We start from the raw sequence: 25,458 nt of genomic DNA, 5'->3' as shown, positions 1-25,458 counted from the left end.
CCCAGGACCCAGGCCAGGGTGTGGGGCCTGATATGCCAGGTGTTTTCATTGTTATTTGGTGCCTCTGAGCCGGTCCTGGGAGGAAGGTCAGGGAGGTGAGGCCCATCTGGATCAACCACTACGCAGGAACTTTTAAATCAGGAGAGAAATACAGTAACATTTTTTGGGGGGGGGGGGGGGGCGGCATGCAGGATCTCAGTTCTCCCACCAGGGATTGAACCCATGCCCCCTGCAGTGGAAGCGCAGAGTCTTAACCACTGGACCGCCAGGGAAGTCCCAGAAATACGGTAACATTTTGATCAACATTACAGTTGAACATCAGCCCTGGGGCTGGAGAATAATGTGTGTCTTTTCTTACATGTCTGAAATATTTCTGGCAGGAGATGCAGGAAGCTTAACAGTGGAAAACTGGGCTCAGAGGGGCCTGGGGCGACTCAGTTTTCACATGATGACCTTTGATCATATTCAGATTATGTCACTACATGCCAACGGTGCTGCAAAATTTTTGTTTCGGGACTGGAAAAACCGGAGCTGCTACCCTCGCCCACCATGCGGCAGGAGGGTTACTTGAGGTGACCTGTGTCAGGAGGGCAGGTGGTACCTGAGGGGCTCAGGCCCCCACTGTGGCCTCCATCTGAATTTGTTTGTCAGCTGCCCAGGGAGGAACAGGGCAGTTACGCAACCCGTGGTTGGGAAATCTAGCAGGGAGGCCTGGGTCCCTGTGTCAATATGCCTGAGGACGCTGGCCTGTTCGCTGCCTGGGTGGACAGCCAACCTGGCACTGGGTCTCCAGCCCTCCCCATTGGCCCTGGAGCCCACAGTGGCTCCCGAGGCCTTCCACAGCCCTGGAGACCAGAGGAGAATGAGACCCAGCCCCGGCCCCGCTCAGAACTGGAAATCAGGGTCTCCACGGGACTGGTGAAAGGAATCACAATTCATCCAGACAATGAAATGCCAGGTAGCCAGAAAAAAGACTGAGGTTTCCCCTCTATGTGCGTGTAAAGGGGTTGAATCGTGTCCCCCTCCTCCCTCCAAAAATACATTAAAATCATAATGCCTGGGACCTCTCAGAATGTGACCTGATTTGGGTATTGGGTTGTTGCAGCTGTAATTATTTAACTTAAGGTGAGATCACACAGGAGTGCGGTGGCCCCTAATCCGAAATGACGGGTGTCCCATAAAAGGGGAGATTTGCATACAGATGCTTGGGCAGGGAGGCGGGCACACCCCATGAAGCTGAAGGCAGAGATCAGGTGATGTTTCTAACAAGGAAACCACCAGAAGTTATGGGAGGGGAAGGGAACAGATTCTCCCAGGACCAACCAACCCCACCAACACCTTGATCTCAGACTTCTGGCCTCCAGACCTGGGAGATGATCAATTCACTTGTTTAAGGCACTCGGTTTATGGTGCTTTGTGATGGCAGCCCTGGCAAACGAATACAGTACTGCAACGGAACTACTGTCAAAATGTACTGTTTGGTGAGAAAGGTGGGGGGCAAAGCAGCAGAACACGGATAATGAGCTGAGTATTTCATCCCAGTGACCCCAAGCCCAGACCAACCAAGGAAGACCCTGGGCCAGGGGCAGGGTCTTCCCTGCACCCTTGCTTCAGCCTCCTCCTGCCCTCCAGTCCATCCTCCACACAGCCCAGAGCTGCTCCTCCACGGCTCCCAGCCCTCCCATGGCTCCCCAGTGCCCTCAGGACAAATCCCAGCCCCTCAGGCTGGCATTTGAGACCCCACCTGCCTCTGTGGCTCCATCTCCCCACTCCCCTGGGTCACCCACTAATTGAATCCATTTGAGAAGTTTTAATTCCTCAAACATGCCACGCCTTTCCTGCCTCAGGGCTTTTGCACACGCTGTTTCCCCCTGCCTAGACCGCTCTTCCCAGATAGCACCAAGGCTCACACCTTTGGCTCTCCAGGCCTTTCCGCAAACATCACCATCTCAGTGTGTCCTTCCCGATCCCCTATTTAAAGCTTCCTCCTTCCTCCATTCCCTGTTTTAGTTTTCAAACCAAGCAATGAATGGCCAGGTGTCCACCCCCATCCTTCATGGGGGGCTCTGGGCTCATGGCTCACTCACAGGTGATTTCCTCATGGGTGAATCCCAGGACCCGCAGGGACTCCAGTGTCTCCTGGAAGAGCTCGCGCTCCTGGCCCGGAGAGGATGATGGCCCGTTGGTCAGGAAGCGGTAGTGGGAGAATGGCTCCAGGAGGAGGTCGGCTGTAGGAATAACGGGCGGAGGCCAAGGTCAAGAATGAGCTGTAGAGTCAGACTCAAGTCCCAGCTTCCTCAGTAGCCACCCCAGGAAGAGCATCACTTCCCCACTAGGAACCTCGGTCTCCTTCTCTGTCAAACGAGTGGGGATCCATTCTTCAAGGGTTTGGTGGGAAGGGCCGGGCGTGAAGTGGGTACTTAGCACATACTAGACCTTTCCTCTTCCCTCCTTCCATAATGATTCTCAAGTCGCAGAGTTGCCCAGAGAAGGCAGGAGCCGCCCACTGGCAGAAGCAACAGGGCTGCAGGTGCCTGAGTTAGCAGAAGCCATGGGACAGGAGGGGTCGGTGGCAGAGGGTTCGGAAGCCACCGTGAGCAGGAGGCTGGGTGCGGAGGGGCCAGGAGGCGGCCCAAGCTACGGGGTGGAAGAAGCCAGAATGACAGGGAGCCACAGGGCAGTGGGGCCACTGTAGAGGAGACAGCCTTGGGGGCGTTTCCACAGCCAGAGGGCTGGAGGAGTGCAGAGCAGGAGACAGAAGGAGTCTCAGGCAGGAGCCATGAAGCAGTAGGAACCTACAAGCCACGCAAACCACAATCTTCAGGAACCACGAGATGGCAAAGCTGGAGTTGTTACAGCACCCGCTGGAGTAAGCAGAGCCCCGGAGTTTCAGGAGAGAAGTGAGTGTGGGCAGGAGACACGTGGCCACGTAGCTGGCATGAGCAAGACCCGGGAGACAGCGGGAACCAGAAGGCAGCAGAGTCTGGGGGTGGCAGGAGTCGAGAGGCGGCAGAAACCAGGGGCGGTGGGATCCGGGAGGTGAGAGAATCCACCACCCAGCAGGAGCCTGACACAAAGCAGGTGCTTGACAAAGGTTAGTGCCTCCCATGTCCTCTGCCCCAGGGGGTCCACACACGGCTACCACCCAGACCCCGGGGAGGGGTTGGGAGCCATTGGACACTAACCCTTGAGCTGCTCCCCGGCGCCTCCCAGCAGCTGGTAGAAGATGTGGAAGCTGCATTCGTCCTTGGCCTGGCGGATGGCCCTCGACTTCTCCAGCAGGTCTGGGTGGGGGGGTGAGTCAAGGTGCTACATGGAGAGGACGCCCCTGCTATCCCGTGGAGCAGTGGAGTCACTCATAGCCCCGGCCGGCGACCTGGTCGCTAACTGGACCAATGGCTTTGGACATGTGTCACTTAAGCCTCAAGCCTTAGTTTCCTCATCTGTGCAAGGGGCCAGATACTAACACCCGTCCATGAGTCTATGAGGTGCTGTCGGGGTAAATGAGTTATTATGTGTCAAACACTGGAGCTGTGCCTGGTTTTTCATTACCAAGGATAAGAATACCTCCTGCTGTCATGACCCTCTCAGCCTCAGTTTCCCCGTATGACTACTGGGGCTCTCAGCTTCTCCCTCTGGGAAAGCCACATGGCACGTTTACATACTGAAAATTGGTGAGACGCCTTAAAGGAAAATAAAACACCTGATAATTGGTGTAGCCGTCTGTGTCCTACACTCATGGACCACCGAGCACATATTTTGCACAACTGCCATAATGCAGGACCTGCCTTGGGGAGCCTCGTCCAAGATGGACTGCAAACCATTGACCCAAAACCCTGGGGCGCTAACCTGCTTGGGTGAGACAGGGAGGACCCATGGGAAGAGGTCCCACAGGGCAAGGTGGGGTGAAGGGAGCATGCACGACCTGTGAGACTCTGGGTGATGACAGCCCCGAGCCTCATTTTCCTCTTCTGTGAAATGGGATGATAACAGCATCTGCCTCACAGGGTTACAGAGACGAGGAACTGAGTTAACATATGGAGAGTTCTCAAGACACTGCCAGGCACGCAGTAAACCCTCAGGAAATGTTGGACATGCTGATGCTGGTGTGAGGGGTCAGACCAAGCCCGGGATCCATCTGTTTGACCCCGGGGGTGGCACCTGCCCCGCGAGCACCAATGACTACAGGCTGGTCATTGGCCCCAAGGCAGAGACAGCCAGGCAGGAGAGCCGTGCCTGGTGGGGGCAGCCCCAACTGGATGGGAAGTGTGGATGGGAGAAAGTTAGCGTTTGGAAGCAGGCAAAGAAGATGCCGGGGCACGTGGAGGCCTGGGATGGCAGGATGGATGGGGCAGGGAGAGCCGTGAGCTCTAAGAAGTTGTGTGAGCAGGAACGGTGATGCAGAGGGGTGATGGGCCGCAGGAACTGTGAGGACCAGAAGCTGGTGGCAGAAGGGGACATGAGGCCTTGAGCCCAAGGAAGAAGTTACCAGGTGGCAGCAGAGTCCATGGGGCCCAGCCGCTTGACAGCAAGATCCCCGTTTCCTTGCTCCCTAAGCCCTCTTAGGAAAAACCTTCACCAACACACTGCTTCTTTCAACCCTCCCCCAGATTACCGGGGGTGGGGTGGGGCGTGGACTGAGCTTAGATACCGCGGGGATGGGGATATAATTTGTTATGAATATCAACCACATTGCAATGAATAATTATTAAAAATATTAACATTATAAGGACACTGCTAATTTAATCATTTCTAATGATAGCTCATTCTTTTTTTTTTTTTTTTTTGACCGTGCCACACGGCTTGTGGGATCTCAGTTCCCCGACCAGGCAGGGATTGAACCCGGGCCCTCGGCAGTGAAAGCCCTGAGTCCTAACCACTGGACTGCCAGGGAATTCCCAGACAGCTCATGCTTGAGTGCTTACGATGTGGCAGGGGTCATGCTAAGAACCTGCCTCACTTCAGACCCTTCCAGGGTAGGTTCAATGATCCGTCTCCTTCCATAGAGGGGGAAAATGAAGCCCGGAGAGGTCAAATCACGTGCTCAAGAGCCTCAAAGTGTCAGAGCTGGGATTCGAACGCGGGTGGGTGTGATTTCTTCGCTCTGTTCTCTTAAGCTCTGCACTCCTGGAGCTTCTGGGTTTTATCTTTTAAATTCCTACCGAAAGGTTTACACGGGAAAGGTTTGACACAGCTGGCCTGAGTCAGCCGGCTTGCAAGGCCCGCCTCTGGCTGGTGTCTGGGAATCTGGATTTAGGGAGGGTTCCCAGCCTTCCTTGGCTGATAGGAGGGGCTCCCTGCACCTAAACTGTTTGTGCAAAACGACATGGTTTCTTCTGAACACCCGCTTTCCTTCGGGGACTCTGGAATTTGGGTATGTGCGAGGGAGAGGGTGCCTATGTGATCAGCCCCCAGTAAAAACCCTGGGTGCGGAGTCTCTGATGAGTGTGCCTGGTAGGAAACATTTCACACGTGTTGGCATACCTGGGAATTAAGCACGGCCCGTGTGCCTCCACGGGGCAAGGCTCTGGAAGCTGGCGCTGCCCGCTCCCCCCACTCAGCCCCACACGCCTTCCCCTGTTGCTGCCTGCGCTCGCGACGTTTCTCTATGGTTAAGTCATAGCCGACCCCCGCCCCATAGCGAGGCTGGGCTGGCCTCCTCCTAAACGCTCCGGGAGGCCCCGCCCTCCCCCCTTGGTGTGGAGATGCCGCCTCTGCCCCTTCCTGAGGTTCTAGGATCCTTCCCCTTCTGCAGAGGGGGAAACTGAGGCACAGTTTCTGAGCTGCAGGGAGCCAGGTTTCCCAGCGAGTGTGGACGCCTGTTTTCCATACGCGGTGAGATCCCAAGAGCCACCCTCCTTGGCTGCCACCCCTCGTCCCCCCACCAGGTACCCCTCCGGGCGGTGAGAGGATACAAGTCTCGATGTTGGCGCCCACGATGTACCCGGCAACGTCGAAGTTGATGCGGATGAATTTGCCCTGCGAGGGAAGCGGGTGGAGGGACTTAGCCAAGGATCCCGTGGGCCTAGAGAGCACCGCCAACCCACACTCACCCCTCCCAGAGCCAGGGCTGCCTCTTGCTTTCTCCCTCCACTGAACCCCACTCCAATCGTGAGGTTCCAGTTCGGGGGACGGTTCCCAGGGGAATTCAAGGTCCAGGCCCCTTTGACTTCTTTCCTCGGGACCCAGGTCCCCAGCTCCTTCATCCCTCAGCCCTAGGAGCCACGGGCCCCAGGCCCCTCCTCCTTCAACAGACCCACACATCCTGCCTCCCCTCCACCATCCTCCTAAACTCCCAGCTCCTGTTTCACTGACTCAGGCCCAGGCACCGCCCTCCCCCAGCACTCACAAATCGGGAGGAGTTGTCATTCTTTACTGTCTTGGCGTTGCCAAAGGCCTCCAGGATGGGGTTCGCCTGAAGAAGCTGCCGCTCCAGCTCACCCTGCAGGGGCGCGGGGGATGACCCGTCAGTGGGGGGACGGGGGTTGGCCCAGCTGTAAGGGGGGTGGGTCTGTGTCACAGCTGGCTGAGTGTCTGTGTGTGAGGGGCCTTTGTGTGTCCGGGTGTGTGCCCTCTTTCCCGCATCTGGGTCTTGCCCTTCAGTCTACTGTGAAGGGAACAAGGAAACATCTCCAGGATACATTGTTAGTGGAAACAAAACAAAACAAAAAGCAAGTTGCAGGAAAATACCTACAGTGTGATCCCATTAATAAAAAATAAATTGAGGGAAAAGCACACCACAAAACAGGACTCCTATTTCTATAAGGATAGACACATGTCTGTAAACATTTAGAGAAAGGTCTGCAAGGATACACACCAAACTGTCAACAGCATAAGACACTCCAAGGAAGGAGGACTGAGAGAAGGAAAGGGGAATTTCACTTTATCTGATTTTTGTTGCTGTTGTTGTTGTTACAGTGAATATGTACTCATGTATCACTTGTAGAATTAAAGAAAAATCTATACCATCTATGTAAAGTGCTTCAAACTGTTTGGCAGTTTGGTAGTTTCCTCCCCCAGTCAGGCTGATCCATGAGTAGGGATTTTTTATTTTTTATTTTTTTTAAGACAGGAACCTTTTTTTAAAATTGGAGTATAGTTGATTTATAATATTGTGTTAGTTTCAGGTATACAGCAAAATGATATGGTTTACATATATATGTATATACCTATATTCTTTTTCCGATTCTTATCCATTATAGTTCATTACAAGATATTCAATATAGTTCCCTGTTCTATACAGTAAATCCTTGTTGTTTATCTTTTTCTTTTTTTTTTTTTTGCTGTACGCGGGCCTGTCACTGTTGTGGCCTCTCCCGTTGCGGAGCACAGGCTCCGGATGCGCAGGCTCAATGGCCATGGCTCACGGGCCCAACCGCTCCGTGGCATGTGGGATCTTCCCAGACCGCGGCACGAACCCGCGTCCCCTGCATCGGCAGGCGGACTCTCAACCACTGCGCCACCAGGGAAGCCCTGTTTCTCTATTTTATATATGGTAATGTGCATCTATTCATCCCCTACTCCCAATTTATCCCTACCCCCACCCCCATGGGTAGGGATCTTATTCTGAACTTCCCTACAGCCACCTCAGTGTCAGAGCCAGGAACATAGTAGGTGCTCAGTCAACAGCAATCCCCTTCCCCTCTTTCCTAGCCAGGCTCTCAAAGACACCAACTATTTCTTTAAATGCCCTGTGAGCCCTCAGACACTAGCCTGAGCTGGGTGTACACATTAAGCCTACCATAACTGTCAGTGTGGGTCTGTGGGTTGTGTGAACTCGTGGTGTCTGTGGGCTCTGTCTGCATATATTTAGCAGATCAACAATAAATGGTAGTTTTGGCCTCTGGGTTGTTTCACATTGGGATCTGTGGCCAGTCTGCCCAGACACAGTAGGGCTAACAGAAACGGCTGTGTGGTTGGGGTCTGCACATGTGCGGTAGGACCACACTAAATGGCAGCATGGGCCCTAGGTGTGTGCATGCAGTAGGGCTGCCATAAGCAACAGCGGGGTGGGGAGGGCCTGTGTGCACACAGTAGGGTTGTGTGAAATGACAGTGTGGGGCTGGGCATGCACACAGCAGGACTGTCATAAGTGGTAACGTGGTTTCCTGGCAGGGGTGACCATCAGTGCCTGAGGGGGCCCTGTCTGCCAGGAAGACTGTGGTTTGGGGTGACCCAGGTGGTATTAGGGGTGACAGGACTCGAGGTAATTCCCCACTACTCACATAAGACACGGTGCTGGTGGAGGCCTGAGGAAGTCACAGGACACGAGACACGGACCAGGACACGGACCAGGACACAGCACATGGAACGTGGACAGACACACAGGTGAACTGGTGGTCTCAGGTGGTGGGTGGGGTGAGGCGGAGAGACGAGGGGCTGGGGAAACTGGCCATGTGGAGTGGGGTGGCATCGGGGGGGTACCCACAGCACCTGGGGTTTGAATCCAGGCTGGCCCTTCCTGGGTGTGCGGCCTCGGACAACCAATTCACCCCAGCTGTGACTTTGGTTTCCTGTCTTTAACGCAGGAAGACCACACCCACCTCACTGGAGTGTTACAGTAATAGCAGCAAAGGGACCAGCACTATATAAATGCTTACTTATAGAGCAAACCTGGGCATTGCCGGAACCTAAACAGGCCTGACACATAGTGGATGCTCTGGAATGTTAGCACCTACTGTGGGCCAGGTGCTGTTCCAAGGGCCAATGAGGCCAAGGACTGGCCTTCACATTTTTGTGTCTACCCTGCCTCTGCTCCCAGCACTATATCAGGCACACAGTAGGGACACAGGGGGCATGGGCAGCCAGAAGAAGACCCACAACTGTGTCCCTCCATGAGGGAGGCAGGGAGTTAGTTATGGGGGGAAGCAGAACCTGAGATGGAGGGGGCCTTGCTGGTGGCAGGGTCCAGAGTATGTCCCAAGGCAGGTCACTTACCGGGACACCCGGCTCCTTCCTGCCCTTTGGTGATGATGCCACGTGGGCGAGGTACTGGATGACTTTCTTCGTGTTTTCTGTCTTCCCAGCCCCAGACTCCCCGCTAAGGGGGGGCACAAAGGGAAACAAAAAGGGTCAGCAATGTTCCGAGGTAAGCCCCGCCCATTCCAAGCAGAGCCACGCCCAGCCGGGACCCCACTTCCTCCAGAAAGTCCTTCAGGATTACTCACGTGCAGAGAATGGATTGATCCTCGCGATCTGTAGGGGACAGAGGGGGATGTGTCACCTGGGAGGATTTCTCCAGCGAGACACTGGCCACCCTCTTTTCAAAATCCTTCCCAAGGGCTAAGGAAAAGCTTGGATTTTGACATGTGACCCTCCTGGATTCTAATACCTAACCCTAACTCAACCTCTTATTTGCTGTGTGACCCTGGGAAAGCAGCTACCCCTCTCTGAGCCTGTGTCCTCACCTGTAAAATGGAGACAACAAACTCCAACTAACAGAATGTGATTCATTCAACAAACTTCAATTTGAGTCCCTACCATGTGCTGCCTTGTGCTGAGTGTGTGAAATTCAAAGACATGAGAGTGAGATCCTGGACCCCAGGCTCAGCCTCTAATAGAAAGCAGGCCACAGAATCGTAGTTATGGTGACTGGTGGCCCATTGGTGGGTCATCTGCCCAACTTGAGGGCAGAGAGCACAGCTCAGTCCCCACCATCTCCTCCTGCGCTCACCCTGGGCTTGATACAACCCTTCAACAAATGCACACTCACCACCTACTAAGTGTCAGACACTGAGGGCAGTGGGAATTTGCAAGGTCCCTGCCCTCATGGAGCATCTGCTTGAGTGGGGGATAAAAGCACATAAACTAGGGGAGCTCCCTGGTGGCCTAGTGATTAGGACTCTGGGCTTTCACTGCCGTGGCCTGGGTTCACTCCCTGGTCTGGGAACTGAGATCCCCGCAAACTGCACCACGTGGCCAGAAAAGAAAAGAATCTCGGAGATGAAAAATGGGCCTCAAAACAGCCCCTACCTCACAGGGCCATAGTCAGAACTCAGAGAGAATCTTCAAAAACAATTTTTTTTTAATATACCAGCTAGTATATAATACAGTTTTGTGGCCTGTTTTGTATCCAGGGCTGAACCTGGGATCCAGAATCTTGCTCTCACGTCTTTGAATTTCACATGCTCAGCAAAAGGAGGAACATGGTAGGGGTTCAAATTGAAGTTTCTTGAATCACATTCTGTTCAGTTGGAGTTTATTGTCTCCATTTTACAGGTCAAGGAAACTGAAGCTTTGGGGGAATTCCTTGGTGGTCCAGTGGTTAGGACTCGGCACTTTCACTGCTGGGGCCCACGTTCAATCCCTGGTCGGGGAACTAAGATCCTGCAAAGCCTCATGGTGTGGCCAAAAAAAAAGAAAAAAAAGACACTGAGGCTCAGAGAGGGATAGCCACTTTCCCAGGGTTACACAGCAAGCAAGAGGCTGAGTCGGGGTCAGGTATTAGAATCCAGGAGGGTCACATGTCAAAACTCAACAGTGCCCAGCCCAGGACGAGGACATGATACACAGTACAACCTACATGCAAGCAGCAGCTGGGGGCCTTGGGTTTGAATCCTACCTCAGCCACTGACCCACCAGTGGGATGGTGGGCAGTGACTGTGCTGCTCTATGCCTCAGTTTCCCCATCTAGCAACCAGGGATAACGAGCACACCTCCTTCATAGGGTGGCTGTGACGTTAAATGTGTTCATCCCTGAAAAGTGCTTGACCCAGAGTAGGCGCTCACTCTTATTTTCTTGAACATTTATTCCTAAGTTATATTAACTAGTATAAAAAATATGTAACAAATTAGATTATATAACCAAATAAAATGTTACCTCTGACTAAATACAAATTTATAATGTGACTATAAAAACATTATATATAAATATTTTTGAGTGCATAATGCAGGTATTTGCAGGTATTTTATATATATATATATGTATGTATGTATACATAATAAATACCTAATGAGTATAGTATGAATACTACACGGGAATTATGGAATTTTGCCAGAACTGATCGACATTGTCATGGGGTGAATGGCAGCCCCTCTGACGAACATCTTTGCGCAGTGCTCAGCCTGCCCAGCTGTACACAGCGACCCCACGCTGCCCATCGTCTAAGGGGCAGCCATTCACCCATGACAATGTAGATCGTGTCAACAATATAAATGCTGAATGAATCAACAGTCTTAAGAATCACTGTTTCAAGAGGAATTCTGCAAGAGCTGGCAACAGTGAGGTCCCAAATGAGACTTGTTGAGGGAAGGGGCGAACAGAGAGACAGATAAAAAGGGGCCTGTCCAGTAGGACCCAGAGCCTTGCCCACTCAGCCTTCCACTTGTGTTACCTCCTGCCCCAAAAAGTAGCCTCACAGTGTCTGAAATCCTTGACCTGTCATCCGATCCTGACCCCCCAGCCCAGTCCCCACTGAAGAGGCACCTCCAGCAGCCCAAGCCCCACACTCACCCTGGAGCATGCTTCGGTAGGCCCCCTCAGTCACTGCGTACACGTGGGGCGGCACTTCGTGGCGCTTTTTGCCCCGGTACATCTCCACAATTGCCTCCGTATAGATGGGAAGCTGCTTGTACGGGTTGATGACCACACAGAAAAGGCCGGAGTAGGTCTGCAGTGGGCAAGAAGGAGAGGGCCTCAGCTAGCTGCCTGCCTGTGGCCCAGAGGGCAGCATGGGGCTGCCGTGTACAGCTGGGCAGGTTGTGCACTGCACAAGGACATCTGACAAAGGGGCTGCCATTCACACCATGACAATGTAGATTTGAACATTTGTTACAGTTTCAGGCTGATGGTTGAAAAGAAGCTTTCCAAATTGCACAAAGGTGCTGTACAGATGAGGATTCACACACAGAGAGAGAATGTAGGCTCTGTAGCCCTGTCACTGCTTGGACTCGCACATGCGTGAAAGGACCATGTGCAAGTTCATCTGTAGCATCATTTTTAAAACAGCGAAAGACTGGAGACAAGCTGGATGCACAGTCATACCATGGATTCCTATGATGTTTCTGGTGTACCGTATACAGGTGGAGAACAATCTCCAAAACATTATCACGGAAAGGAGACAAGGTAAGAACTGTTTGCATTGAAAGGGGTGCAAGAAGAATATTTTTATGAATTTGCTTGAATACACACAGAATATTTCTGGAAGGGTGCTCCCAGTATCTGTAGCAGCTGAAACACAAGAGCTTGTCTGCAGTTTCTGTTCATAACAGACTCACAGGACCTGCTTCCACAACCGTCTTGGTGGTTCCTTCTTATTGGAGGAAATGCTAAACAGGTTCTCAAGGTGAGTGAAAATAAAGATGTAATTTTTTTTTTTTGCATCCAAGTTCATGGACACCCTGAATTTGTCCACACAGCTGTTGGGCCTGAGTGCAGGACCCTGTAACGGTTTAAGAACTGTTCCAGCTCGGACAGAGCCTCGGGTAGACAAGATGCACTTAGGATGGATAGAGGCACTTAGACAGCTAGAGAGCTAACTGATCACCTAGCTAAACCAACCCAGAGAGCTAACGAGCTAAGTTAGCTGAACTAAGCTAGCTAACCCAGCAGAGAGTTAGCTGCTTAGGGGCTTAGCTAGTTAACTATGAAACCAGTTAGCTACTTAGCCAGCTAGTTAGCTACTTAGCTAGTTAAATGGCTAGCCGGTTACTTGTTGGTTGGTAGCAGAACTGCTTTAAGCTCCCAGATGGCTAGAGTTTCTCAAGCAGAGCGAGGGTGTGGCCACCACAGGCTGCCTGGTTCCCAGGTGCCAAGCTTTTAAGGATGGGAGGGTGGGTGGCCAGTCCGGAGCAGAACAACCGGTTTGCTGGGTGTCTGCCCTCCCTGCCAGCAGCTCCCAGGAGCTCTCGAGGGCAGGGCGGCCGGACCACATTCCCAGGGAGGGTATCTCATGGCTGCTGGCGCCCAGGCCCCCACTCCTGGCTGACAGAGGAGCCTCCCCGACCCGTGCCACTTCCCATCTCAGCCCCCTCCTGCCAACCACACTTTGTGGCCAGGGCGACACCCCAGATGGAACCTGAGCTGGCTGCCAAGGCCAGGGGGCAAAGGGCAGAGGCTGGTGTGCCTAGAGAGGGTCGGGGACACCTGAGTGGCCAGGGCACAGCTGCGGAAAACCTGGCTGGAAGGGTCTGGGGTGGCTGCTCCAGCTCTCGGGGCTCTGAAGGCAGACCCACCGGGTGCAACTCCCTGCCTCCCCATCTCCTCAGCCCCGTGACTCTCCCCACAGTCTCGGTTTTCTCCCTGAGAAACCCTCCCCATCTCATTACAGAGGCTGTGGGGATTAAGGATGATAATGAATAAAAGCCAGCCAGCCCAAGGCGGGGCCCCATAAAAGGCACTCCAGTCATGGGTCCCAAGACGCTCACGTTCCCATCCCACCTGAAAGCTAAGAGTTCAATCAGACTCGGACGCCACGTCATCCTGGGTTTCGAGCCCTGTGTGACTTATAGCACGAGGGGCCCGCCCTCTCTGAGCCTCAGTTGCCAGTCCTGGTAAAACGGAGCTGTAACCCCCCCACAGTCTAGAAGGATTCTGAGAGTGACATGCCACCATGCATCTTCCAGTGCCTCACGGAGCAGAGAACATGGCCAGTGTCCGGCAGATGGGTTCCCTTCCTGCCCTGAGCATCCCAGTGAAGGGACCGAGACCTTGAGCCACTCAAGGCCAAATAGCCTATTAGCGACAGAAACTGGGTTTCTAGAACCCTGGATGCCCCCCACTCCTTTCACTGGGAAGCGCTGTCTTCCCCATCACCAGTTGGCCAGTTAGTATTTATTAAGCAGGGCCCGAGGATGAACAAGGTGGAGCTTGAATCTTCTAGCTGCGTGGCCTGAGCAAGCACCTTAACTTTTCTGGGTCCCATTTTCTCATCACACAGGGACAGGAACAGCGCTTCCACAGAGGGCTGCTGGGAGCCATCTACAAGTTCCCGTTGCAAGTACAGGGCTCAGCGTGGGCCCTGGAGCCCTGTGCATGCTATCTATCTATTTATTTATTTACGCGCAGCATGCGAGGATCTTACTTCTCCGACCAGGGATCAAACCTGCGCTGCCACTGCAGTCTTAACCACTGGACCTCCAGGGAGCTCCCTGTGTGTGTTTGATATGTTAGCTGTTAGCTACTCCTGGGCTAATGGCTTCTCCTCTCCAAGCCGTGGACAAAGGAGGTGATAACCCCTACCTCACAGCCTTATGTGGAGAGGGAGTCAACAGATCATATTGGAAAGAAGTTTAGAACAGCTCCTGATGGAGAAAGCAGGCCCTCACTAATTGCTAATGATTATTGTTAAGGCCCTATTTGCTTCCTGTCTGGGCTTCTGGAATCTTCCATCTCGCTTTCATTTGTCAGGTCCCAATTCTCTGGCTCTCGGGCCATAGCCTTAGCTCAGGCCTTACCATTTCTTCCCCTGAACTTTCCCAATAATCTTCCTAATGCAGTGGATAGGATGTAGGGTCTGGAGTCAGATGGCCTGGGTTCAAATCCCAGTTAGGCTGTTTGTAGCTGGTGGGGCTTTGTCCAAATCCTGGTCCTTCTCTGAGGCTCAGTGTCCCCAGCTGCACAATGGGGATGACAGGAAATACCTTACAAAGTTGCCGTGAGGGTTCAGAGTGTTTATTAACAGGAAAAGGGTGGCTCAGTGTTTTGGGTGCCCCTCTGATCCCCTGTCTTTGGTGAGGTCCAGGGGAGTGGCCTGGATAGAGGTCTCTTTCCCAGGACTTGCAAAGGTTAGTGAGGAATCATAAGGGCCCAGTACAGCCTGGAGAAGCTGCCACCTCCATCCAGGGCCAGACAGTCCTCAGTTCAAATCCCACCCCTGCCACCAAAAGCTAAGGGTCCCTGAGCCAGCCACTGGCCCTCTCACAACCTCAGTCTCCTCCCCAAACAGGAATCAGATTTCATAAAAAATATTCTAATCTTGTGCTTGTGACCCTTAATGGGGTGGATATTGGGGCCAGTTTATTTATCTTTATTTTTTGATACATCTCATCATTTATTGAAATATTCTTTTATTACTCTCATTAAAGTTTTGTGGTTTTTAAAAATATATAAAACCAGCACTTTTCCTTTTAGGGTTTTAGCGAGGTATTTTGTAGTTTTTCTTGTGGGGTCAGTTGAAATGAGTAAGGTAGTGAGACCCCAGCACTCTAAGCTGGTGTTCGGAGCGTGACTCTGGGGTCAGCTGCCTGGGTTCAAATCCTCATGTCCATGTGACCTGGGACCCAAGTCACTTAACATTCCTGAAACATCAGGTGATAAGAACAAGCTCCGCCCCAGAAGTGAGCTGATAACCCACACTTAGAACAGTATTTGGCACATCACAAGTGCTTGAAAAATATTTGCTAGCCACCCATGATCATTATTTCTCATGATTATTGTCCATATTCCTTGTCACTCTCTCTAATCTTGTATGCTCTGAAATAAGCTTTGGCTGTTCCTTAGAACCACCCTGGAAGCTTATTAAAAAGACCAGTCACACCCTCAGAGAGCCTGATTTAAATGAGGTGAGGCGGGGCTTGAGTGTTGGTATTCTTTTTAAATTCCTAACATGATTCTAACCTGAAGGCAGAGTTAAGACCTGCTACCCTACTCCACCTGTTTGCTTTTAATGTGAGACAGTGAATGCTTAACAGAGACTAGACCATAGTCGACCTCACTATCGTCAATCCCGTCTTAATCCCAAGAGGCATCATAGCAAAGTGGTGGGGCCTGGAGCCAGACTACCCACGTCTGCCAAGTCCAACTGGGTGAACTTGGTCAAGGAACTTGACCTTTCTGTGCCTCAGTTTCTTTATCTGTAAAATGGGGACAAAATGCTTTATAATTGTGCAAATGTATTGAAACAATATATTTTAGAGTGCCTAGTATATGCTTAATAAATGTTAGTTTTTATTGTTATTAAATCTCTCTGGGCCTCAGTTTCCTTTTAGGTATAAAACACTCTACTATTTGTAAGATGAAAGGAAACAAATGCACAGAGCCAGGCATGAAGTTTTCCATACTCAGTGGCTCCCATTAATTATCACTACAGATCCATATCCCTTTCTCAAAACCTTAGGATGTGTTATATTTGAGGATTCAGAATTTTTTTAACTTAAGGAAAATAATAAGGAGCATCTACCCTATAATATTACAGGACGCCCCCAATGGGGTCTGCGGCACTCTTGATATGCAACAGTTTATCATTTGGCAAGTAAGCGTAGGCAGAGTCATACGACATGGGATAAAGATTATAAATAGCCTCAGGTTGGTTCAAGTTGTGGTGCTGACACCCAGACCCGCACCCCAGGCAATGCCCTCCCAGGGAAGGAGGCCACTCACATAGATGAGGCCGGAGTAGTATCGCTCGCGGAGGTTGTGCAGCACGGAGGCCTCATTGAGGCAGGTCAGCTCAGCCATGTCCTCGGCCTTGCTGAACTTGGGTGGGTTCATGCGCTGGATCTGGTCCCGCGGCAGCCGCAGCCGCCGCCCGCTCTCCGCCAGCTCCACCTCGGCTTCCTCCTCGCCCTCGTCCCGCAGGGCTGCCGCCTCGAAGCCGTGCAACTCCGAAGGCACCCACACCAGGCGCCGTGCTGTCCACTCCACCTGCGGGGACATGGCCGAGCCCCCGGGCACACTCCCCACGCCCGGCCCACGGGGCGCGAACAGGAACGGCTGGGCCGCCTCGGGCACTGGGCCCGGCCTGGGGGGTGCCTTCCGCCCGGGCACCGACACGGTCACTGCTGCCATGGTCTGCAGGGAAAGAGCAGAGGGCGAGGGTCAGGGAGGGGGGGCTCCATCCCCACCCCAGATCCCCCAGGCAGTGGCCACTGCCTTTCTCCACCATACCTCGATTTACACGTCTGCAAAACGGATCCACAGATCTTTCTTTACTCATTCCATCCATTCACCTCTCTATCCATTCATTCATTAAATAATTCTGTTTGTGTGTGTGTGTGTGTGTGCGGCCACACTATGTGGCTTGTTGGATATTAATTCCCTGACCAAGGATTGAACCCTGGCCACAGCAGTGAAAGCTCCGAGTCGTAACCACTGGACCCCCAGGGAATCCCTGATTCAATAATTCTTTAATAACAACCTAAATGTCCATCAACAGATGAATGGACAAAGATGTGGTACATATATACAGTGGAATGCTCCTCAGCCATTAAAAAAGGAATGAAATAATGCCACTGGCAGCAATATGGATGGACCTAGAGATTATCATACTAAGTGAAGTAAGTCAGACAAAGACAAATATCATATGATATCACTTATATGTGGAATCTAAAATATGACACAAACGAACTTATCTACAAAACTGAAACAGACTCACAGACATAGAGAACAGATTTGTGGTTGCCAAGGGGTGGGGGATGAGGGAGGGAAGGATTGGGAGTTTGGGATGAGCAGATGCCAACTATTATATATAGAATGGATAAACCACAAGGTCCTCCTGTATAGCACAGGGACCTATATTCAATATCCTGTGATAAACCATAATGGAAAAGAATATGAAAAAGAATATATATATATGTATAACTGAATCACTTTGCTGTACAGCAGAAATTGACACCACATCGTAAACCAACTATACTTCAATAAAATAAATTTTTAAGAATTAATTCTTTAGGGCTTCCCTGGTGGCGCAGTGGTTGAGAGTCCGCCTGCTGATGCAGGGGACACGGGTTCGTGCCCCGGTCCGGGAGGATCCCACATGCCGCGGAGCGGCTGGGCCCGTAAGCCATGGCCGCTGGACCTGCGCGTCCGGAGCCTGTGTTCCGCAACGGGAGAGGTCACAAGAGTGAGAGGCCCGCGTACAGCAAAAAATGAAAAAAAGAGAATTAATTCTTTAATAAGCCAAGCTGTAAGCCAGGCACTATTCAACGTATCAGCCATATAGCCAAAAACAAGCCAGAAAAAGATCCCTGCCTTCCTAAGGTGTTTACATTCTAGCCCTGCTCTGGCTATTTCGGGAGCCATGGCCCTGTGTGGCTACTGGAAAGTTGAAATGGAGAATCCAAACTGAGGTGGGTTCTGAGCATAAGACACACACCCAGTTTCAAAGACAGTACAGCAAAAAGCTCATTCGTGTTTTTTACATTTGATGACATATTGCACTGATAATATTTTGGATATATTGGGTTAAATAAAATATATCATTAACATTCATGTCACTTGTTCCTTTTTACTTTTTTATTTTTAAAGTGGCTAGAAATTTTTAAATGACACATTTGGCTTGCATTGTATTTGTATGAGTTCGCACTGCTCTAATCCCAGGAGATGGATTCAAAGATAAAGAAGTAAATTATATAGTATGTTAAATGATGATACGTGCCAAGGAGAAAAATGAAGCAGGGAACAGGAGATGTTAGAGTTGAGGGGAGCTGAAGTTTTAATTGGGGTGGCCAGGGAAAGCCTCTTTGATGTGGCATCAGAATAAAGATCTATGCTTTGTGACCGCCTGGAGGGGTGGGATGGGGAGGGTGGGAGGGAGGGAGATGCATGAGGGAAGGGATGTGGGAACAGATGTATATGTATGACTGATTCACTTTGTTATAAAGCAGAAACTAATAAAAAAAAAAAAAGAATAAAGATCTGAGGGACATGAAGGAAGCAGGCCATGGGAACGTCAGGAGGAAAAGCATTCCAGGCTGGGAAAATAGCTCCGTGCGAAGGCCCTGGGGCAGGTGTGTGCCTGTATGTCTGTGGCACTGTGAGAGGCCAGTGTGGCTGGTGCCAGGTGATCCAGGCGGAGAGGGTGGTAGGTAAGGCAAGATTAGGGACCAAAGGGGTCAGATTGTGTTGTGATGAGGACCTTGATCTCATCGATGTGAGCCCTAGGAGGGTGTCAATCTGATTCCTGTAACTCAGGTTCCCTGACCGCCTCTGGTGTACCCCGGAACAGACCTGAATCTCATCCCTCCGTTAGTGGCTTCCTTCCCTGTGACCTGACTTCCTGCTCTTTATAATGGGGAGACTGGCCCCATTCATTCACGTCTGCATTCACTCAACATTCCCTGAGGCTGCTCAAGCACCAGGCTCTGCCCAGAGTGAGTCTGGGGACCCAGAGATGAGTCAGACAGGGCCCTGCTTTGAGGAGCTCCTGGTCTGGGGGTGATCTAGTCTTGGACAGTTCTAGTCTCAGACAGTCAGAACCCAAGATGAGCTGTGAGCTGATAGCGGAGGCACTGGGGGAGCCAGCCTGTGCTAGACCCCTCCCCGCCCTTAAAGGGGCTGCAGACCAGTAGTGAAGAGAGCACGGCAATTCTACAGCAGTCTAAGCACAGGTCAGGAAAAAAGTCGGCCTCTATTCTCTCCTCAAACGGCCACATCACTGCCTGGCCTCCGCCACCCCTGTCACAGGAACCCCCCGATGTTCTGTCTCTCCCACCTCGGTGCTCCTGCCTCTGCCCTCCAGGCCCCCCCACCTCCGACATATCCCTGGAGAAGTCCCTCCACACACCCAGCTCCTCTTGGGGCCTCCTGAAATCTGGTCCCATCAGGCTCTTGTCTTTCCCTCACCCAGAAACTCAGCTCCAGGCCACATGTCCCTCTTCCCCCCAGACCCTCTCCTCACCACCAGCAGTCCCAGGCCCCCAGCCCACCCCGTGACGTTTGGTCCTGATGCTCTCGGGCCTCAAACCCAAGGCCCCTGCAGTCAAACAGCAGGCTTCTCCCACCGTTGGATACCATTTCTCCACTTCCCAGGCCCCAAGTTGCCCAGGCTCACCCCAGGCCTCCCGTGCGGCCCTGATCCATTCACAGCCAAGTCCCATCCCTGGGACTTTACCCCCACCCTCACCCCACCCACTTCCTCTCCAGCCTTCGGCCTTTGATCAGGAAGAGTTTGGGAGTTTTTTTTGCAATCACCCAGCCCTATGGTTCCCCTCCCTAGAGCCAGGAATCTGGGCCCCCAGTCCCTCCTCCCTTGGACCCATGAGTCCGAGCCCCCTCACCTTACTGCAGGCGGGCTAGAGCTGAGGACGCCTGGGACATCCAGATTCTGAGGGCTGATAACAGCTCTGATGAGGTGGGCCTGCCCCTTTGGCAGCCCCACCCTCCTTAGCCTGCAGGAACACCTTTGCCAGGGCTCATTTCTGTCACCAGCGCAGGTGAAAGCACCTGCCCTGGGAGGGGCAGAGACTGCTGAGCTGGAAAGGAAAAGGAGCCAGGGATCCGCCCCTGGGGCAGGGGTTGGGGCCCTTGGCATCTGGCCCTCTGACCTAAGTCTAGTGCTAGGATTCAGGGGTCCGCTCTGCCCCCAGACTCGGAAATATGGGCCCCCAGACCCAGGAGTCCAGGTTCCCAGCCCCTTCCTCCTTCAAGACCCACAAATTCAGGCTCCCAGACACAGAGTCCTGGCGCCAGTGCCTTCCTCACTCCAGATCTAGGAGCCCAGACTCCCAGAGCAGTCCTTAATCAGACCTGCGATTCCTGGCCCCCAGCCCCTCTCCTCAGATCTCGGAATCCCAGCACCCAACTCCCATCTCCCTGAGACCCAAGTGTAGCTGTCCCCTCAACCCGCGGATCCTCGGGGCTACCTTGGGGGCGCCGGCTTGGTACAGGAAGCGGGAAGATGGGGAGGGGGCACGGGAATCCCCCGTCCTCTTCCGAGCTCTCAGGTGCGGCTACCTCCGCGGTCCAGCGCGGGGCGGGGCCACGTCACGTCACCGGGAGGGAGCCCGGCTCTGATGTCACCCAGCACCTGCCCGGCTTGGGAAGGGGGCGGGTCCTGGAGCTGCAAGGTTCTAGACAGGGGGATGGCGGGAGGCGGGGATAAGCCTGTTGCCAGGTGGGCGGCAGCGGCGGCAGCAGCAGCGCCAGGGACCCCTCCTTCTTCTGGCGAGCAAAGATCAAGGACCCGCGTCAGAGAGGGCTGAGGACTCCGGGGGTTCAAATCCCGCTCAAGCTTTCTGGGCATCGGCTTTCCTCTCCGCGAATTGAGGCCAATGAAATGAATAAGCCGATGTGGGAGAAAGTGCCCAGCCCAGCGCTTAAACAAGTAATGCCTCACGACACCATTTAATCTCGCTGAACTTCAGTTTCCCGACCCTGGAAATGGGACCACACAATCCACAGAGAGCACTAGGAGTACCAAAGAAGACGACAAAATGTTCTTCTAGGCTCTGGAGCTTCAGTTCAGTTCTCTCAGGAGTGAACTGAGGACTAAATAGTGGTAAGCGCACCTACTATGTGCCGGGTGTTTCCCTGCTTTTAGAACAGCTGTCCAAATTCATAGAATGATCTCAAAAACCAGTAAGATAGGGACAGTCAGCATCTCCACTTCTCTGATGGGGAAACTGAGGCATGGAGAGGTGAACGAAGTAAACTGCTCAAGGTCTTACAGTCAGTAAAAGGGAGAAATGGGATTCAAGCCCAGACCATTTTCTGTCATTCTAAAGAGGGGATTTGAGGGGCTTCCCTGGTGGCGCAGTGGTTGAGAATCCGCCTGCCGATGCAGGGGACATGGGTTCGTGCCCCGGTCTGGGAAGATCCCACATGCCGCGGAGTGGCTAGGCCCGTGAGCCATGGCCACTGAGCCTGCGCGTCCGGAGCCTGTGCTCCGCAACGGGAGAGGCCACAACAGTGAGAGGCCCGCGTACCGCAAAAAAAAAAAAAAAAAAAAAAAAAAAAAAAGAGGGGATTTGAGAGCAACGTGTAGTAGGTCCTCAAAGATGTCAATTTCCTCCTCCCAACTGGTAATTCTCTCAGCCTGCTTCCCCATCTATTAGAGACTACAGCCTTCCTTGGGGGACTACGGTGGGATTAAAAAGGTTAAGGAACCCAGCACACAGTTGGTCTCTGAAGTGTTGTTCTCAACCCTGTCCCCCTGCAGTCTCCGCCTCTGTCTAGCCTGTTTTACCCTCCCTGTAAAATGGGTACAATATAACCCATCTCGAGTTAATATAATTAAAGGTAATTATTTAGTTATAAAAATAAAAGCGCCCAAGAACACCGTGGGGGCTCAAAGATGTCTTTCCCCACCCCTCTGTTCCGCCAGTCATGATGATCCCTGTCTCTGGTCCGCAATTTTTACCCGTGAAAATAGAAACACTGTCATCTGGGAGTGGGGGACTGAAGGCAATGACTCAGGTATTAAAGCGTCCAAGGTCCCAAAGCGAGTCTCAGCTTCCCCATCTGCGGAGTAGGCTTGGGGCTCCGGCGAGGACCCCGACCCGGCCTCGCACATAGTAGGAGCTCAAGTTGGGGGAGTGTAGGCGCCCCGCCCCACCCCACCCCCCTCCCTTCGACCCCCGCTGCCGTCCGGCTGCTCGCCCGAGGTGTGTCCGCGTCACCGCCCCTCCCCCACAGCTCGCGCCGGCCTCCGGAGCCCCGACCGGAGCCCCGAAGCTCCAGCCTCCCCGGGCCCAGTCCCACTTCGCCGCCTCAGGCGGGCATTGGGCCCCGGGCACTCACCGGCTTCCAGGGCCGTCCAGAGGCTTCGGCCTGAGGAGAAAGAGAGGCGGGTCAGTCAGGAAAGCCCCGCCCACACAAGCGCAGCAGGGGCCAATCGGCGCCCTCTGCGACAAGCTATGGACCCGCCCACGAGGGACGCGCCCGCCAATCAAGAGGAGCGGCTGGCGGGCGGGGCCAATCAGAAGTTGCCGGAGTGTGCCAGCCGTGGGAAAAGAACGGCGCCGGAGCGTGGAGCTAGGCGGTGCGGTCATAGGCAGGACCCGAAGTCTGACAGGCAAGGGGTGAGACCAATGGCGAGACTCGGGGGGCGGCCAGGGGCGGGAGGCCCAAGGGACCCGGGTGAATGGGCCGCTTTGTGCGCGAGGCATGAATGAGGGCCTTTGTAAGGGTCGGCGTGGGGGGGCGGCCGGAGGCCGGAATGCCTGGGTCCCCCGGGAGCCGGCGGGCATGAGGGAAGGGAGAGAGAATTCACTTTTGTCGAACGCCGACCGCGTACCACCAGGCACTCTCCCAGGCTCTCACCCACCCAGAGGTGTGGGCATTACTGTCAGTAATAATGATCATTTACTGAGTGCCCGATGTATGCCAGGAGCTATGCTAAGCGCTTTACCTGCATGATCTCATTTAATCCTTACAACTACTCCTTGGAATTGGTGCTGTTAAGAGCTTCATCTTCCAGGTGAGATAAACCGAAGCTTAGAAAGAAGGTGTTTAATTGCGGAAAGTCATGGAGCTGGCAAGTGGCAGAGCAAGGACTCAGGTCCCGCCAAATCTGACGCTAGAACTTGCGCTCTTAACCACCAGGCTACACCCAGACGTTAGTTAATGCTTCCCAAATTGCAGGTGGAAAAACTGAAGCTCAGGAGAGGTAGGCACCTTCCCAAGGTCACAGAGTGAAGGCTCCACTGAACCCCGAGGTGGTGTCCACGTCCGAAGCTAGCATGTTGCCGGAGAGCCCTGCACCACTGAGCTGTGCCCCCATTTTACAGGTGTACATTGAGGCTCCAGGAGGAGTGAGCAGCTGGGCTGGCAGTGGGGGTGGCTGCTTGGGACTCAAGTCCCAGCCAGCCTGCCAGCCTGGCTCTGATGCTCAACAGCTGTGTGGGCTTGAGCCCGCTTTGCTGGACTTTTGTGAGGGTCCATTTATTTCTGCATCTGTAAAATGGGGAGGATGGTCTCTCTGCCTCTACCTTCACCTCCCTCTTCCCCTCCCCCCACAGCCTATTGCCCATGGGATCCTGTCAAACTTTATTCAGACTGTGCCCCTCCTCTGCTTCAAACCTTTCATGGCTCCTTCTCAGAGTAAAAGCGAAAGTTCTCACCATGGCCCACAAAGCCCTGCATGATGTGGTCCCCAGGGGCCCTGTGTGATACTGTTTCCCCTTCATTCAGCTCCAGTGATACAGGCCTTCTGGCTGTTCCTCAATTCCTCAAACACTCCCCAGGCATGGTGCTGCCTCAGAGCCTTTGCACTGGCTGTTCCTTTCACCAGGAATCTTTCTTCCCCCAGGTTTTGCATGACTGCCTCCCTCTCACGTCATCAGGTCAGATCCAATGTCACCTCCTTCAGGAGGTGTTTCCTAACCAGTCTGTAGAAAACATTTCCCCTCATCACTCTCTCTCCCTTTGACTTTGCTTTGTTTTTTTTCCTCATAGCACTAGTAGAGGTTTGTTTGGTTGTTTTTTTTTTTCTACTTGTTTACCTGTTTATCTTCTGTCTCCCCACTAGAACGTAAGCCCCACAAGGGTGAGGATCTTTGTTTTGCTCCATGCTGGCTCCTCTGGGCCTGGCACACAGTAGGCGCTCAATAAGTGTTTGTTGAATCAATAGTAACAAGTCCTTGTATTGTGTGAATTAAATGAGTTAATATATGCAAAGCACTTAAAGCAGTCCTGGCCTTGGGGAAAGGCTAAATAAACAGATTATGATTATGATTACTGTTGTTATTTATTGCTCTACAAATGGCCTTCTGATAGCATGCAGGAGAGAAACAAGAGAGAGAAAGTCCAGAACAAGGGAAAGATGCCAGGGAAAGGGGAAAATAGACAGGTAAGAGATGGGAAATGAAAAGACCGAAGGAGAGTGCTGGAGTTGGGCTGAGAGCAGACACAAGTGAGAGCATCCAACTCCCAACGCATTTGCTCAGCAATGGCAAAGGTGAGTCCTTGTAGGCAAGAAGCTTGGAGATTGCCATGGCCACTGCCCATTTCTTTGCAGACAGGGAAACTGAGTTCCAAGGAGGGGAGGACCTTTCCAAGGACATCCTCAGTGATAACACAGCTCACGGGTATGAAGCTTGACTGTGTGCTGGGAACATGACCGTCATGTCAATGCCTCCTCATGCCGGTCCTATGAGTTGGCACTGTCATTACCTCACTTTACAGTCCCGCAATGTGCCCAGGGTCTCCCACCTGCCCCTGATGGCAGATCTGGGCTCAGACTGCAGTAGGTCAGGCTCCTGAGTCTGTGATGTTAACCAAGACAGAGAGGAGAGCACCTGTTACTCTGGCCAGAGTGTCCACCATGGAAGCCTCCTGCCGTGAGGCTAACAGGAGCTGCTGTTTACTGAGTGCCGACTGTGTGCTTGACATTGTGCCCTTCGTATGTATTTCACTCATTGGATTCTCTCAACAATCCTACGAGATTGATACTTTTATTATCCGCATTTGACTGATAGAAAACTGAGGCTCAAATAGATGAAAATCTCATGTGCCCCAGGGATGAGTGTGGCCTGGGACACAACAGAAGTTCAAACAGGAAGGAAGCCTCTGGCATGCACATTCTAACCATTTTCTGCCTTGTAACTGGTGATGTCATCAACACCCTCTGGGATTAAATCTACCTGGCAACTAGTGATGTCATCATTCCCACCGAGGGTCTAAACTGGAGATGTTATTCATTCTGCTCAATCTATATGGGTAACTGATGACATCATCAAAGGATAATATTGAGCTTCCTTTTGCTGAGGGTTTTCTATGAGCTGGATGCCTGTACTAAGCACATTAACAGTTGCTGATATTTACCGAGTGCCTACTGTGTGCCAGGCACCGTTCTCAGCTCT

At 52.6% G+C, this 25,458-nt stretch overlaps 1 protein-coding gene across 4 annotated transcripts in view; it reads right to left on the bottom strand.

Annotated features, from left to right (window-relative positions):
• MYH14 (myosin heavy chain 14) overlaps nt 1-16,729 on the bottom strand; it is a gene marked incomplete at its 5' end in the record, with an annotated part of 84,949 nt that extends 68,220 nt beyond the window's left edge. For 2 of the 4 annotated variants that reach the window (XM_079723040.1, XM_079723042.1), the window contains 8 exons: nt 2,088-2,228; nt 3,186-3,284; nt 5,916-5,979; nt 6,350-6,442; nt 8,938-9,040; nt 9,168-9,195; nt 11,453-11,609; nt 16,319-16,726. In XM_079723040.1, the coding sequence (XP_079579166.1) occupies nt 2,088-2,228; nt 3,186-3,284; nt 5,916-5,979; nt 6,350-6,442; nt 8,938-9,040; nt 9,168-9,195; nt 11,453-11,609; nt 16,319-16,726 (1,093 nt within the window). Of the gene's footprint in view, nt 1-2,087; nt 2,229-3,185; nt 3,285-5,915; nt 5,980-6,349; nt 6,443-8,225; nt 8,250-8,937; nt 9,041-9,167; nt 9,196-11,452; nt 11,610-16,318 lie in introns of all 4 variants that reach the window. The other 2 variants (XM_079723039.1, XM_079723041.1) reach the window with 2 other exon arrangements.
• Between the last annotated feature and the right edge of the window lie 8,729 nt (nt 16,730-25,458).

This window comes from Hyperoodon ampullatus, assembly GCF_949752795.1.
Source record: "Hyperoodon ampullatus genome assembly, chromosome: 18".
Lineage (NCBI taxonomy): Eukaryota > Metazoa > Chordata > Mammalia > Artiodactyla > Ziphiidae > Hyperoodon > Hyperoodon ampullatus.
Note: the sequence above shows the minus strand (reverse complement) of the source record. Positions and strands in the feature narration are given on the sequence as shown.